Source organism: Pieris napi, chromosome 3 (genome assembly GCF_905475465.1).
Source record: "Pieris napi chromosome 3, ilPieNapi1.2, whole genome shotgun sequence".
NCBI classification, from domain to species: Eukaryota; Metazoa; Arthropoda; class Insecta; order Lepidoptera; family Pieridae; genus Pieris; species Pieris napi.
Window position 1 is genome coordinate 11,034,769 of NC_062236.1, and position 17,943 is coordinate 11,052,711.

At 33.5% G+C, this 17,943-nt stretch overlaps 1 protein-coding gene across 7 annotated transcripts in view; it reads left to right on the forward strand.

Annotated features, from left to right (window-relative positions):
* LOC125063290 (protein FAM102A) overlaps positions 1-17,943 on the forward strand; it is a 72,790-nt gene that overhangs the window by 6,989 nt on the left and 47,858 nt on the right. For all 7 annotated transcript variants that reach the window (XM_047669667.1, XM_047669664.1, XM_047669666.1 and 4 more), the window contains exon 2: positions 14,162-14,439. In XM_047669667.1, coding sequence (XP_047525623.1) covers positions 14,297-14,439 — 143 coding nt within the window. In that variant the 5' untranslated portion in view covers positions 14,162-14,296. The remainder of the gene's footprint in view (positions 1-14,161; positions 14,440-17,943) is intronic.

Sequence of the window (17,943 nt, forward strand, 5' to 3'; positions counted from 1 at the left end):
TTTCGTGTCGTTTTTCTTAATTTCCTCAATTATGGCAAGCAATTTGGTCAAAATTAGTCAGGGTCTTTGCAATATGATCGGATTTGGAGCGTTAATATAATTTGCGATTTCATCGAGCGTGACAGGGGTCAAAAACATTATACACTTGAGTGTCGATTGTGAGGTATGAAATGTTATTTTGAAGTAGCTCAGGCATGTGGTAGTTTTTTTTAATCACTAAGACTGACTCACAGCTCTATGCAAGTTTAGACGGTTAAGTTAAATTTTTAAAACAGTTTCAAGAATCAAACCGTTATTAACAAAAACAAAAACAGTCTAATTATCATTTTTATAGTGGAAAAATTATCTATGCATAGATTCCAGCAGCTCCTTTATGCTGGAGCTTTGTAAGAACTTGTCTGTCCATACTCATTAAAACCCTACGGCGCCACCAGCAGTCGTCCGATGAGACAACGTATCAGCGGACGCAGATTTAACAACACACCTGTTTGTCTATTTCTATCACAGTGGAATGTCACAATAAAATTGGTCTTATGATGAATACTATTATAGTATTGTAACATTGTTACGTTTGCGTTGGTATACTACGTCCAGTTTTTTTATTGAATTACCGATACCTATCAAAACTTGTTAAGGGTTAAGGCTGAGATTAATAGCATAATTTGAAGAAGGGCGCGAATAAATACGTATTGTAAGAGAATTCGTGTATTAAATGAAAGTCCTTGGCCTAAATTCTTGGAATCGATGAATTACATGTACTGGTTTCTTAAGGTGGATGAAGTACTTTGCTTTAAGATGTAAAAATGAAAATTGTAGAATTCCTACTAATTATCTTTTGCACGAACTGGATGTTAAAACATTGTAATTCTTTGAAATGCTTTCTCGTAAGTATGCGAATAGTGTCAACTGTGTAGACTTTAGATGACATAGGAACACGCCTATTTGTGTGATGTGAATAATTTATGTAATAAACTTGAAAAACAAATTTGATTTAAAGCGGTATCTCGCGTTTAAAACCGTTAACTAATATAATATGTTGTACGTATTTTTGAATAGTGACGATTGAATTAAAAGTCTTCTCAATTAACCTAGTCCAATATCGTATTGATTTTCCAAGAACATCGAAGGTGATCGTATAGGAAGTCGCCTTGCATATAACCTTGCTCAGATGCAGGACGGTCAAAGTCACTGCCAGCGAAACATTTTATGTTTTCCGAATGTAAAGTGATCCTTATATCGAGGTTATATGCATCTAATACTCCTTGAAAACTTTGCCAAGCGAAACTACGATATTCTTTTAAATAGTCATACGTTGACAAGTTTTTTTTATTAAAAATAATAACCAGGGATCTTGATAATACCTACTCTTTGCCATGTTATAAATTGTCTTCCTCTTTTGCGTTCATTATACCTTGCATCAGTTTAATACTTTCTTGCTCCATTTTCCTGTTCTTCTTGCGATGAGCCCCACCCATTTCCACTTAAGTTTTATTTTCATTGTAACATCTGCTACTTTAGTTATTCTTCTTAAGGATGTATTCTTGATATCTTAATTTTATTAAAATATAGTTTAATTAAAATCTTGTATTTAATAATCATTGACGCAAAGCATTCATTTTATCAATATTTTAAACTACTTTGTGCTATACAAACTAAAGTTTTGAATCAATTTCACTTAACTATGTTACGAGCCTATAAACGGCCCAAATAGGACAAGTAATGGATAGCCCACAAATACGTCAAATAAGCCCATTACAGTAGATTTATAGGACATTGGATCGAGTGGTCGACCTATGTGAACCGCCACGGACCTGTTTTTATTGCCCAGGAGTGGAGGGCACGTGTCCTTGGTCCGAATGCGACTTGACACGCATTGCGAGGACATCGTCCCTCGCGTGTCTTTAAATAGAATTTCTGCTCTATTTTGTTTTTTCTGTGGTTGTATTTGTATACTGTCAAGTTGAAATTACTTTTCCATTATAGTGATAGGAGCGGTGTTGTCCTAGTGGCCTTAGTGTGTGGCTGTGCACTGATGGACTTTTTCTATGTGCGCATTTAAGATTCGCTCTAACTCACCGTTCAGGAAAGCATCGCGAGGAAACCGACATGTCTTAGACCCAAAAAGTTGACGGCGTGTGTCAGGCATTGGGGGCTGATCACCCACTTGCGTATTAGATTGAAAAATGATCATGAAACAGATTCAGAAACCTAAAGTGGTTGTAGCGCCACTGATTTATTTTATTTTATTTATAGTGATAGTTAACTGTTTCCAATACAGGTTACCTGGTTATAAGTCAAGACGCTTAATTTGTTTTAATATTTTTTTGTTTTATATGCATCGTGGTTAATACTTGAGTACAGCCTAGCCAGCAGCCATGTGGCAATATTTCGAAAGTAGACACATAGTATAAATGTCTGTGTCGAAAGTCGAAACCTAAGCCGTCGACGATGTGAATTGATCGTATGACCGTTATACAAGTGTTGTCGATGAAACTAGTTCGAATGCGGTTTGAACTGTGAGGCGCCGTGCATGACCTCGATATTAAGATGATATCGATTTCCAACATTCCTACAGCTGGGTCTTAAAACAAAGCACGCTCAAAAACTATGACACCCAAAATATTAACACTCCAGTGCTACTGCTTGTCCTGGATTGTCTTGATTTAAATTACGCTGCTGCTCGGTGCTGATCGATCTCGATCTTTTAACAGTATAAACTCCATGTTATGTCACAGACATACCATGCAGTCTTTCTGATCCACCATTGCCAATTAAACGGAAGGCGCCATCAAATTTAAAACAAAACTACAACATATTTGAACATAGGTGTCAAACATAAACTTAAATTAGGTTGTATTTATTATTTTTATACTTATTTAACGTGGTTGGATCGTGTATACGTTTATTTCAAGTTCCAATCCTCAAACAACGAAAAACATCAAATTCAGCTACCATTAAGTTTTTAAATACCTTTTGATTGCAAATTATTTGTTTGAATTAATGGCAATTGAAACAAAATACTCTTATTTAATTTTAATGCCGCTTAGTAGTCATTTTATTAATGTTCCGTTTTATCTACTGAATAATCAAAAAACTTTGAATGCATTATAGCAATTAGTTGTGAGGACTGGTCAGCAAGTTGTCGGTCGTCGACCCAACACGCGAATTAGCTGACGTCACTGTCGGCACGAGGAAGCGAACAATATTGATTGTTTTGGTCTACTTGAAATATCGATATGAATATTATTCTATCTATATACACGTTGCTTTACGGCCGCCATCAACTTCCGCCATAAAATTAGGTTTTTTAGGAATGATTATCTATGGTTTAGAATCGTCAATCGATGGTACTTTCTGGTACTCTGTGCTAGTACACGTTAAATACATACATATTGTTGATATGTTTGCATTTATATGCACTTTTTGTTTATAATATTATTTGTTTATTTCAAGTTATTTATCATTACGATCAGTTAAGGGGAGGGTGTGACCCTTAGAAGGATAAAACAAGTAACTCTTGGCCTACAGAATATACAAAAACTATTCATAATTATGAAACTATCAAGGCATTTCGGACCCTACAGTCCATAAGGTGACAGAATTAATGGGTTTTAAATGTAATGTTAGCGTAAATTATAAACGAATTGCCCAATCTATACATTATTTATTTTTTAGTTTGCAAGACATAGAACGAGCCTCGATGCATAGCAATAGTCATAAATAATAACTCGTTTTTTTATATACGGTTTAAACGTTTTTAAATTCATCAGCATGACTACAAATGAAAACTGTCCAGCGAAGTATTTTCTAATTAATTGGAGTAACGGTCCATCAAGAATAGGGCGTACAGATTCTTGAAAGGCTGGCAACGCACTTGCGAGTTGTGACCCTGCTTGCAGTGTGTGTCTATGGCCGGTGCTGTTATTTTTTATATAGAACAATGGACAGGACGACAAATATGATGTTAAGTGATACCGCCGTCCCTGGACACCCAAGGCCAGAGGGCTCACGAGGGCGTGGCCGGCCTTTAAACTCTTACTTAACTTCCCGATTCTATGTAAAAAAAAAGATATGTTTAATTAAGTCCACACTTCAATTAACATAATAGGGGCATATTAATTTTATTGCAATAGAAAGATAGCGGAAAAGCATTTTCCAGTAGGTATCTCTGTTGTTTGATTAAGATTGTCACTTATGCATATCACGAATGACGTCATAAAAGCCACTTATGATAGCGTCTAGTGTTTTATGGCACCGATAGACTGATAATGGACGGTTTATTATCACTTATTAAACACTATACAATTGAATGTTATGTCAAATTGATTGGGTCTAATTAGGAATTTGTTTTGTTTCGATACAAGAAAGACGGTTATTTCAAAGTCTGTATAGGTTTGCCATTTTTATTTATCATGCGCTTGTAAGTGAATCCAAATACCCGCTGCTTACATATATTCTATACGAAGTTAGAAAATGAAACAAGAAATAAACCAGTACAATCTTTTTACGCCTCAAATTTCTGTATCTCTTTCATGAACAATTGTCAATCTAATAGGCAAGTAGGTGATCAGCCTCTTGTGCTTGACACACGCCGTCGACTTTTTGGCAAGCCGGTTTCCTCACGATGTTTTCCTTCACCGTTCGCGCGAAAGTTAAATGCGCACATAGACAGAAAGACCATTGGTGCACAGCCGGGGATTGAACCCACTACACGCTGAAGCTACTAATACCACGAATACTGTTATTGACAAATACGAATGATAATAATATTTACGACTATAGAACAGTTGAAATACAGGGGAAACTATTTGATTGTTGTGGTTGATGTTTATTTTACACAAATGTTAATTCTCACTCTCTTCGTGAGTATGCCATCCCTGAATCCCTGAATTAATTAAATATTTAGTAATAGTTTATATGATTCGTGATTTTCCGAGTGTCGCGTATTCTACATACTATAGCCTAGTTTCATGACTGAATTAGATCATTGCACTGTCGAGGCAACATGTGTTACAAACATATGGAGAGGCAGCTGGCCCCGATACACTGATGAACCTCGTGGGAAACTCGATTCTTATGGTCGTTGAACAGATTGACCTGTCAAAATATTTTAATAGTATTTTTTTTGTTATATTATTGTAGCCAATTTCCGGGTTGTCATGAAAGAATTGGTCTTAGTAGTAAAACCGCCTTTTTACATACATATAACGTTTGTTTACATTTCCGTCGAAACGACACGTAACAATAACGACTTGTACATATTTTTCTCTCCATCGTGGCATAATGAAGGTTTCGTAAATCACTTTATCAACATCCTTTAAATCCAGCATATATTGCAAACAATTGCAATAATAATAAATATATATATATCAATATGTGTATTTTAATAATATAATAAAATCATAATATGTTATAATAGAAAACCGTTCTGGTTTGTACAAATCTAACCATAGCAGTCTTGTTTAGGTGTTATATATTTTAATGTGACGTTGGAGACGCTATATTATCAGCTGCTTTTAATATATACATATATATATCAATTAAATGCATTTTAATATGCTTTTATATATTCAAATTTTATATATAATTCCAGCGTGCAGAAATATAGCTGTGACGTAAATTTTATTGTCCTCAATTTTAGCTTACCTTAGCCATTTTTATATTTCGGTTTAAAAAATCAAGAAAATTGTTTTAAACCGTTTTAAAGATTGTCATTAAAAATATATAAATGTATATCTATGTACATATAATCAACATTGTTATGGACTTAAGTATTAAGATTGTTATGGAAGAGCTGAGAACCCTGACACCGGTATTGATTACTTAAAAAGGTTCCAAATCTTTCACATTATAATATATACTTTTAATGAATGAACACATTTTTATTTTTTATATTTGTTATAATATATAGTCATACATCTCGTTACTAATAACATTTTTGTGGAGTTCAATACAAAATAAAGTAATTCTAGCATACAATCAACATAACAACTAACAGAGCTATAAAATAACAATAAAATAGTTAAAACGATATTTCAATACCTATTTTCCTTTACACGTGTTTCTGAAATGTGATATTGTTTGTAGACTATGCATATTGTTACTATATTTTTATTCATTATTTTATACAATATTTACTATTAATATATCTAATCAGCTTGCCTATTGACAAAGGCCTTCTCCAAATGTCACCATGTGGATATGTCCTTCGCTTTTCTTTACCATTCTACCCCTTCTACTACCAGCATGATTAATATAAAGAATATTCAATGTGTGTAAATTAAATAAAATCCAGCATCAAGCTCAACATCAACATAAAAATATTATTCGCCTTATTTGACCGATGTCCGTACAATATACCAATATTTATGTAACTTAAATGTTTCGTCAAGAGATATCTTCAGTATCAAATATATAGATATTCTACGAACACTGAAAAGATTTTAAATATTGGAATATCTATAAAAATGTGTTCTGTTACAATTATAAGATTTTTATGTTATTACCTTGAAAGTTCAAGTAAAGAACGATGTAATAACTATTTTGACTTAATAGAGGAAACGGTAATTATGGCACGTTTTTTTACCAAAACTAGCGAGCGTGGCTGACCTTGAGTATCCAATGAAATGATTGGTATTCTACAATACAAATAAGCTCTTAGCGTGTACCTCTTTATGGTAATATGCGTTCTTGCAACTGTTCAGAGTATTATGGACTCCAGTAAGATCGTTCTGCTAATTAGAGACCCGACTAAACCTCTCAAGGGTTTGTCGTATTGAGTTTCCCGGAACGAAATACTAAACTCCATTGTATCTAACGGACACAGATCTATAATCAAGCTAGGTCTAATGTGTTGTTTTTTTATCTGTTTTGATGTAAATTTTAAACCTGCTACACACGGAGAAATATCGATATCCCCCGCTTTATGTTCAAATTTAATCTCTAAATGCGTTAATTATTTCCGTAAACCAAAGGAACCTTTCAAGTAATGGCTCATTAATAACGAAACAACCGAGCGTATCTCACCGCAATTTTTTGTCTGTTAAAACGCAATACGGTCATCAACCGTTGCGGCGTGACCGTCGCTTGATGAATCGCGTTTTTGCTTTTCACGGTTAAAATCATTTTGGGAATGGGAAAAAGCGTGGTGCGATTTGTGTATAGGCTTTGTTAATCTTTATATATGTTAAAGTTAATCCTATAGACAATTTAAAGTCGTGTAGCGAAGTCAAGAAGTTACTTCACAAAAAAAGTGACGGTATTTTCAGATTTATTTCCATTTTAGAAAAATGGGCTTTTATTTTAAACATATCGTTACTAGGTGAGATGAAAATGAAGCGGTTTAGGGAGAAATAGTCCAGTAATCTGACAGAATGGTGTCCACGTTACGGAAATCGTTGTAGACCACATAAGTGAAGGGACGACATATTCACACAAACATGATGGGAAATCTATTGCGGCGCGCCGCACGCAATGAAAGCGAATGGAGACGAGTGGGGGAGGCCTTTGTGAATTGGCAGGCGTATGAGGAGCTGGTGCTAGATAAAAGCATTAGCCTAATATTGGAAATACTCTATTATCCGAATAAAACGTTTTTATTATTATTCTCATTAAAAATTATTTATTTTATTTATTTAAATTAATAACGAATATAGACGATAGTTTACTTATCTTATCATCTACTATTAACTTATCAGTCCAATTACACTCATAACTAATGTACTCTTCTGTCTCTTTCACAAATTGACAGAAATAGACGAAAAAATAGTAAAAGGAGAGCAATTGGACTGGTGTGGTGAATTGCTGAATGCCCACGAAACATTCTAATTTATATCCGTAACTACCCGCATAAACTAAGGAAAATAAAACGTTCTTAAAACATCGTAAAATTATTAGTATGAAAAGAATAACTATGCGGTAGCCGATAAAACAAGTTTCACATAACATCCATAAAACTGATTGTTCTTGCTGTGATTGATTTGGATTGTTTCGATACGGAGAATGTAGCATTACGAAAATTCTGTTTAAGTCAGTTTTATAATTCTTAAACGTCCTAGGTACAAGTTACTAGATGCTAGTTCTAAGTTCTCATTCATATTGTGATTAATTTGTTAGAGATAGAGGGTTAGATAGCACTGGAAAAGGATTTTTGGGTGTCTATGCTCATGCCTTATTTCCTTCTACGCGCAAAACATAAGTATGTTTTACTAGAGTACTTGAGGTGATGCAATGATCGCCGAAGCGTGATGCGAGGCCGATCGCTACACTTGCCTTGCTTGTTTTAATGATTTTAACAATAATGAGACTGCCAATTTTTTGAACTAACAATCCATGATTTAAGTTGTTACTAATTTATTTATTTATACGTTCTAAAACAATGTGTATGTCTAGAAAATATGACATTACAAATTTAACACATAAGTACATTTATTTATTTGGAAACAAAACAGATACGTCTATACCATAAAAAAAGTTAAAAAAAACATTTGATGTATCCACAAAAAGTTTCACTAATGAAAAATATGATTCAGTACAAAGCAAAACAAAACAAAACATGACAGCACAAAATTTATAAATCCGGACAACGACAAACATAACAGTAGCTATAAAAAAGAAGAAAGATACAAGGATTAGGGTATTAACAGTTGTTTTAATTAAGTAATCTATCAAAGGAGAAAATTAAAACAAACACAAAAGTAAAAAACTATAAATTAATAATAACTAAACATTTCACTATCGTAGCTGACTTAGGAAATATATTTGTTTGCCGGGTTAGTGGTCTTAAATGTTAGTATAGATGTACTGTAAAATATTTGACGACTCATTGGTCTAGTGGTTAGTACCCCTGACTGCGAATCCATGGGTCCCGGGTTCGATCCCCGGCTGAGGCGAACATCGATGTGATGAGCATTTGGTGTTGTTCTTAGGTCTTGGGTGTTTAAATATGTATTTATATGTATATCTATCTATAATATGTATGTATATCCGTTGCCTAGTACCCATAACACAAGCTTCACCAGCTTAGCATGGGACTATGTCAATTGGTGTGAATTGTAAAAAAAAAAAAAAATTAATGCTCTCATTCTTATCATTCCTAGTACCTATTAAATTTTTGGCACTATTTTCCCTGTAGTTTCCATCCTATATGACGGTTCCAATTAATTATAAATTCGTCGGTTCTGGTTTCCCGGAATTGCACTTAAGGATATCATACGCACGTAAAAATAATGTTTTATAAATGTTCTACATTTACTACGCTAAATCTAACTGAGAATTTACCTTAATCATTATCTATTACTTGTTCGTCATTAATACTGCCGTCACAATAGGGCAAGTAGAAATAAAAGACTCAATTACATGTAATGGATATCATTTACTTTAAGCCTGCGTTAATATGACTTAGTTTTTTTTAGTTTCATATTATTGATTTACATCAAAACTCATTGTGAAATCAATGTTAAATCGCGACAGGGATAATAATAAGTTATTCGTAATTAATCTTAGATGTGTACCAAAGAAAGACGTAGGTAAAATTAGAGTTTTATAACCACAATTTCTAATTGTTACCTGTAGGTATTTTATATATATAATATTTCATTTTGTTCTCAAATCCAAGTAAAGTACGGATAATATTGAGGTTGAGATTCAGAAAGGAGACTTAGCGCGAACTAGTCCATATTTTAAAATCCATTTTTGTCAGCACAGGACAGCGCTCGTCTCGTTTCGTAATCTTACTCTCAGAGTCGAGACTTAGCGCTAAGTACGATTCCTGTGTATCAATGACGTTAATACGTGTTAAAAAAATATTTCTTTTATACGCCTCATGGTTCTCTAATGTTTTCAACAACTTGTTAATATACGGTTACTAAGGTAAGATAAGGAATAACGGCAACACGAGAGTTGACACGTGCATTTAATTAATATTCAATGTCTTTAACCGCAACGAATAACTATCGTAAAACGTATGTTTTTCATGTAAAAGCGAATCGATTTACTTCAAGTGGAAAATTTGTTATAGACAAGATACTAGTTATACATTTATATTATAAATGTGAGCATTTTATTATGAAAAGATCATCGACATCATTTCTTAGGAGATAAAAATATAGCGCGACCAAATGTTGAAAAATCTTCTACTAAAATCAAATTTATAAACATATTATATAATATAAAGTAAACAAAAATCCCACGAAATCATATAAAGTTTTTAATCCGAATATTATCTATTATTTATTTCTTACAATTATTATTCGTTAGTAATAAATGTTATATTTATGTCTGAAACGATTTATATTATACAGATATTAAACATATTTCCTGTACGACCTCGTCCCAACACACATAAGTTGATACGTGTTGATTTTCTCACTACAAGAGCCTAATTAATTGACAATTAAGTAGGGAGTTTGCGAAACATGTTTTAGTAACGAGCTCGTTCCCTAAAACCACCTGGCTCCGAGCCAACTCGAACTGTAAAATATTACGCTGATAGCTGCTTTTTATCAGACAATGTTTGATCTTTCCTTAGAAATAGTAGCAATGAACGTCTATGTAGTTTATAGTGAAATTGAACAGGCTCAATTTATATGAACATAATATGTATTACAAATTAATAAGATGCTTTTATCGGAAACGTCATAAATTTTTTTTTTAAAAAAGATCTTAAATTTAATTACATACCTATACCACAATACCATAACAAGGCTCATCTGATGTTAAGTGATTCCGTCGTCTATGGACACTCTCAATGCTAGAGGACTAGCGAGTGCGTTGCTGGCCTTTTAAGAATTGGTACGGTCTTTTCTTGAAACACACATAGTCTAATTGGTTCGGAAATACTTTAGTGGCAGCAGCAGATTCCACATAGTGGTGGTGCGCGGCCAAATCTGCCTTAAGAAACGCTCAGTTAACAAATTGGTAAAAATTATATACAACGCTCCATTAATAATAGACCTAAAGATTTCAACGAACTTAGGTTAAACAACGAAGTACTGATTGCGAGATCAGGTCACGGACGAATTTGACATGGTCAATCAGTCTCCTAAGATCTGTATAATTTGATATAAACATGATACTCTATCAAGATTACGCAAAATGGCTGGTGTAAAATGATTTGAATCTTGAACATGAAACTAAATGTATAATAATATTTTGGTTTTATAAGTGTAATGAATCTGTATTTTTAAATTTAGTTATTGCACTTTACCCTTAGTATTTCTTGTTTTCTTTTTCCCTACTAGAGTTGACCTGCAGATCGCTTATTAGCTATTAGGCCGCCCGGTGCCTACTTAATTTATGTTAACGTAAAATTGTAAACACGTTAGATTGTAATCTATCTCGCGAGATTATAAACTGTCGAAAGATTGTGAACCTCAGCGTACTGCTTACAATTTAACGTATTATTATTCGGTAGATTGTACTACACTAACTTAGTTATCATTCAAACTTCTTTGGTCAATTACAGATTAATTTTACTTCCCAACAATTGCATATAACTACCGAATAATAATACGTTAAATTGCAAGCAGTTCGTTGAGGTTCACAATCTTTCGACAGTTTACAATCTCGCGAGATAGATTACAATCTAACGGTGTTTACAATTTTACGGTGACATATACGTACCAAATATATGCAACAAAGTGTTCATAAATAAATAAATAAAATTGACACTAAAGGCATTTAAGAGCAATACAACATTTTTTTAATCTGAACTAGTGTATAAAGCGTAGTTAGTAAAAAATACATTTTTGTACTACACTAAACTACATTAAAATATAGAAGAAGCAAGAAATTGTTAAAAGGATAACGTTCGTTTATTAAAAGATAAAATTTAGAACAGTGACGCTACAACGTCTATATCTGGTTCGTCATTTGTTTTTCTTTCTAATAGGCAAGTAGCAACCTTCTGTGTCTGACACACGCCCTCGACTTTTTGGGTCTAAGGCATGCCGAATGTTTCCTTCATCGTACTAGCGAGTGGTTAATTCGCCCACAGAAAGTCCATCATCACGCTGACCATCTTCAGCTCTATTAAAATATTTGGCTTTAAAAGTTTTTTTAAATACTATATTGAATATAATTAAGATTATAAGTATATATAAATATAATAAGAAATAATCCTAATTCCTTAGGATTATTTCAAGAAAATAGTAACAGATGTCATATCTAGTCCACGATATATTGCCTATTAGGTATCAGTATTATTCAGAAAGTGACGCAGAATTTTATAACATCTCCAATAAAGGTTTATGATTGGTGTGCTTAGAGTTTATAGATCTCTTAAATTGTCATAAAAGTCAATTGACCGAAACATTTGTCGTTTTCATGTTTATTTTTTAATAATCCATGTGATATCATGTTTTTGGTATTAGCTTACACCGTGAAAAGTTTTAAAACGATTTGATTAAAAAAAAATTGATTTCTGTGACTCGTGCAATATACGGCAAATTCATAAGAATATTAACATGTTAATTTACACTAAATAATGAATAGTTTGAGCTGTATCATAAAATTGGAAAAATCCCCGTTTTGTGCCAAATTGCTTTGATATACAATGAATTGAAATTAAAAAAGCATGTCAAGGTTTCACATGAAACCTTTCGTTAACTATATTCAAATATACGAGAAACTTTTCCCAATAATATTATCCTAAATGATTCGATCTGTTCCACATACGTTAATATCGCCTGAATCTTATTAATAAAACATCCAACTAGGAAGCGATAATGAAAATATATTTTTTTTTATTTTTTTTTTATTATAATAGGGGGGCAAACGAGCTTGCGGGACGACCAAAAAGGGCAGTCCACGCAGCCCATAGACACCCATTTTAGTGGGTGCGTTGCCGGCCTTTGAGGGAGGAGTAGGCTCGTTTTTTAAAAATTTGGAGGTCGTATCTCTGAGGGAAGACCCCCCCCCCGGGAGCCGATTCCACAGTTCGCTAGTTTGCAAAAGAAAATGCCTTACTACTAATTTAGATAAAAGAGCAGCGTTAGCCTAGTGGCTACAGCGTGCGACTCTCATCCCTGAGGTCGAAGGTTCGATCCCCGGCTGTGACTTTCTTTCTACGTGCGTATTTATCATTCGCTCTAACAGTGAAGGAAAAAATCGTGAGGAAACCTACATGTCTTAGACTCAAAAAGTCGACGGCGTCTGTCAGACACAGGAGGCTGATCACCTACTTGCCCATTAGATTGAAAAATTATCATGAAACATTCAGAAATCTGAGGCCCAGGCCTTAAGAAGTAGAGCCACTGATTTTTTTAATTTAGATAAAATCTTGTATTAATAATAATGCCATTGGTATACAGTAATACGTTCAAAAACATTCATTATTATTGATAGCAAGATCTTGAAACTAGTAGTTTGATTCACGTCCTAGAATACGGGCTTAGCACAAGGCTGCCAAAAAGGATGCAATTAAACGATGTGGGGAGAGTAAAATCTGTAATTGCAGTGATTATGTGATTGGGATCGGCCTTCGCGTGCCCCCGCGCATTGCGCAACGAAATCGACTTGTATTTGTTTTACTTATAATGACTAATGCATAGAAATAGTAAAAAAACACCTAGTCTTGCGCATGTATGTACTAATATTCTGTAAACAACGCAAGTATTTATACCACAACACATGCACTTAGCTTGTAGAGAATTATGAAAACTCGTGCAAAGCAACGAGATTTGGATTTTGTCGTTACAAATTACGTAAGCACTATGGGGGGGGGGGACGTCTGATGAGGGATTACGTCCACAGTAATTATTGACTTTTTTACACATATTGGGGTACACATTGTCTATGCCTGAAATCGAAATGCATTTTCGAGGATTCCTACAAAAATACGTTTATGTACTATTATTTTTGAGAGCTTTGCTTACTTTTGCTGATAAGAGGAGAGGGGGGGGGGGGGGGGGGGAAATAAATTGCAGTAAATCTTTTTACGTAATACTTAAAGGCCCCATAACCAGTAAAATAATATATATATATATTATATATATAATACTTGGCAGTAACAGGAGATAGGAGAAGAGGCGGAGGCTAGTTAATAAACTAAAATAGTTCCTCCTATGTTTGGGAACCAACCACACCTTAAATTTAAAAATCTATTCTCTTATCAATAAGCAATTAACCAATGTTATCTTATAACGATTTTTCTCGTTTGCAGGCTAACGACTCCGCGATGCGTCTGGGAGGGGCGCTGGCCACATTCAGTCGCTCCGACACTTTGCTAGTGAAGTGATAGTGTGTAGTGATAGTGTTTAGTGTTAGTGCCGGGTTCGTGAAGCCCGATGTTGGCGTCATGGCCTACCTGAATAAGAAGAAGCGGTACAAGTTTGGGGTCCAAATTTGTCTCGAGGAACTAACGGAGGTTCCGTTTGTGTCGGCTGTGTTGTTCGCCAAGGTGCGACTCGACGGTGGAAATTTTGTGGATTATTCAAGCAGGTTAGTACTGTTTCTGCTTTCTAAAGCCAACCACAAAAATGGCTATAAAAGTCTTCCGTTATTGTTTTTAATATAAGAATTTCTTTACTCCTCCATTAAACCTAACCCTTCAGTCCATTTATTCTGAATTGATTTCAAGATTTAACGTGATTTAGCGTGAAGGAAAAATCATGATTTTGAAGTTAGAAAACCACACACGACTTTGATATTATATTCACCTACTTAATAGATTTAATAAAAAATAAGATACATTTTAACGTTTCAAAATAAAGAAGCAGTTTGACATTTCAATATTCTATTACTTAAGGATGTAATCAAAGAGCTATAGAGTGAAGAATGATTTGTGATCTGGGAAAGTTCATAAAATATAAAAGGGAAACCTTTTCTATTATAATTGTTTAGTAATTACATTCTTACTTATGTACCTCTCAGTCTCTTGTTTTAAAGTACGCCATCTTGGTTTTCCTTTTAAACACAGAACAAATAGACTGTATTGGCGCCCATGATAGTAGGCTTATTTATCTAGTTACATTGTTGGCAAAACACGTAAAATAAACTGCAAAAAAGTATTATTTTAACTTGTTTGGCAAATGTAAATTAAAACGTGTTCTTTCCCGTATCATTAAAATCATACGGGCATGTGTTTTTGTATTTTATACCGAGTGAGTAAACTTTAATAAGTAGGTAATTATCCCGCTTTCAGTTAACGATACTAATAATTTCTTCTTAACACAAATTCAATAAATAATTTGACGAGAATTTTTACACTTGATTTCACATTAAATTGATTATAAAGGATAATGATTCTTTCGCTATCTTAGGAAAGGTGTTTTTTAATCCTACCTAAGTAAAATATTATGAATTATAATTAATAAAACTTTATGAATATAGCGTATATAATATTGTTTATGGATAGTGAGATATGATGTCTATGTTATCCTTACATACAACAGATACACGTAAAAAGAACGTGCTTATCCTTTAATACGAATCATAATCAAACATCAAATTGCGTACAAAGCGATGCAAATCTCCGGTATGCCGAGGGAATCACGTAACCTGAATTTTAGACTAAATTTTGGAGACGTTTTTTGAATTTAAACCAACTTTTCAAGTTTGAAAGTGGAAACTCTTTGTAGCGATGCAGCAGGAACCGCGCATTTTCTGGCATTATAAAGAGTTGTCGTAAACTAAGCAAAGTCGAATTTGACGATTTTGGGAGTTCGACGTTGAATGTAGTAGAATCTACTACATTCAAAATAGATGAAATCAAATAGATCATCTACTAAGTAGATGATCTATTTTTTACCTGTATTAGTGACGTCATTCTATATGAAGAATTAAATAGCAAGCAATATTTTGTCCTTATTGCTCTCGGTTCACTTTAAATTTAACAAAAACGTTACACACATTCCATATTATTACTCGCCCAACGAAATCATTAATATTTACTTTTTAATATTCATCTAAGCATACATAGAAATATAGCTTGCGAACTTGTAAAAGGGGCTCTGTAATTTCATAAAATTACAGAGCCCCTTTTACAAGTTCGTTTAAAACTGAGATACTGTTTATCGTACGATACGTATAAATTTTTAGCTTTACGTATGAATAATTCGTCACATAGTAATTTCTTTTGCCCTTTGAAACCTCCAAAGCGAAACAGGTAATTTTTTTTGCTAAGTCCTTCCAGTAAGCGATTTAACGACTAAGCTATGAAGGCGGTGCAAAAATTTTTACATAACAATATAAGTTGAAAAATCGTGACCTCTATACCAAACCTGATTCAACGCAGTCCCATCTAGATAGGAGGTTATGTACTCACAGTATTACAATCTTGTATGATAGTATCACATACCATGTATGTAATAATATGTGCATACGAAAGGATTTAGAATTACAAGAGCAAATGTATCGATTTGGTCAACTGGGAATTCAGAGGTTTCATGAGATCCAAATGAATGCTCGATTTTTTCATACTTTAATACTAATAATAGACACGGTATTATCGAATGATTCGACTTGTAATCGATCAAAATTAGTAGCGACTAGCTCGTGTAGACTATTGGCCATATAATTATAAAAAAAATATTTTGTTCGTTAAAAACAAACCAATTATTATTGTTTATTGGACTTCTATAATCGATATAAAGATTTCACAATGTTTTAAAACTAAATTATAATCTAATAATAAATAGTAAATATTATTTTCTTAATATAGTTTATTGGCAAGATTGCTACGGTCCGCGAAGCTGCCATCAAGATAACTTGGAACGAACACAATTCCATGTATAAAATATATATGGTTCTTAATTTGTATTTGTACTAACCTCACACATACAAACAATTGTATTGTAAACCAGGCCTATTATTACCCACACGAATGTAGTTCGTTTTTTCAATAGTTTTTATTAGCAGGCAATCTGAGGTTCTTATTTATTTCGTTTATTAAAGAACCAAACGTGACAAACTAAGCAGGCAGGTGTATTTTTTTATTCTGGTATCAAACAAGCGATTAGCATAAGCTATTGACGTCAAATGTGGATCACCTGTCGGCTTCTATGATACCGTAACGTAAAGTACTTGATTGATAATTTATATGTAACCATATTATGATATATCTCGAATGTGCAATTTCACATTACACGTCATTATGAGGTGAGTGTTGCATAAGTCGTAACTGAAACTCTTACTTTGAATCTTAATACTATATAAATAACGATGAGATTTCATTAAATGCAGTACAATAAACAGCTGATGTTTCCGCGAGCAAGACTATGCAATTGCCGAATTTGTAGCTTTAGACGGGAAACTTCTTAAGCAATTGAATTACGAACTCAGACAGGTTCGTTCGTCTTTCTCACGCGCGTATTATCGCGATAGTGTTATTTTAGCGTAAAAGCCGACATTCAGCTTCTGAAATGTAAAAGAGAAGCATCTCTGACAAAATACAAAATATGTTTAAGTTATACATAATATTGTTCATAAAAATAATATATATAATAATAGGTGCTATCAAAATGAGAAGCTGCTCAAATCAACTGCTACATCTATACAACTAATTTTCCTTTCCATTTTCCCGGTTTTATAATTTATGAATGAACAAGGAAAATTAACCCTGATATTTAAATATAATTGAGTTATCAACTGATAACAGAGATATAAAAAATAAACATTCCACCATAGGATAAGATTACGTTTCCGTAATTAGTAAATTCGCTATTGATTTTCATTGGTATTAACATTATAATGCTTAGTTGCCGTATATGATTACCACTGGTAACTGGCCTATTAGCGTGCGATCTTCATCCCTGAGGTCTTAAGTTCTTCTCGGCTGTGTACCAAAGAATTTTCTGTCTATTTGCGCAATTAACACTAGCTCGAAAACATTGTGAGGAAATCGGCATACCTTAGACCTACAAATATAACAGCGTGTCAGACACAGAAGACTGATCAACTACTTGCCTATTAGAAAAACCATATGATACAGAAATCTGAGGCCTA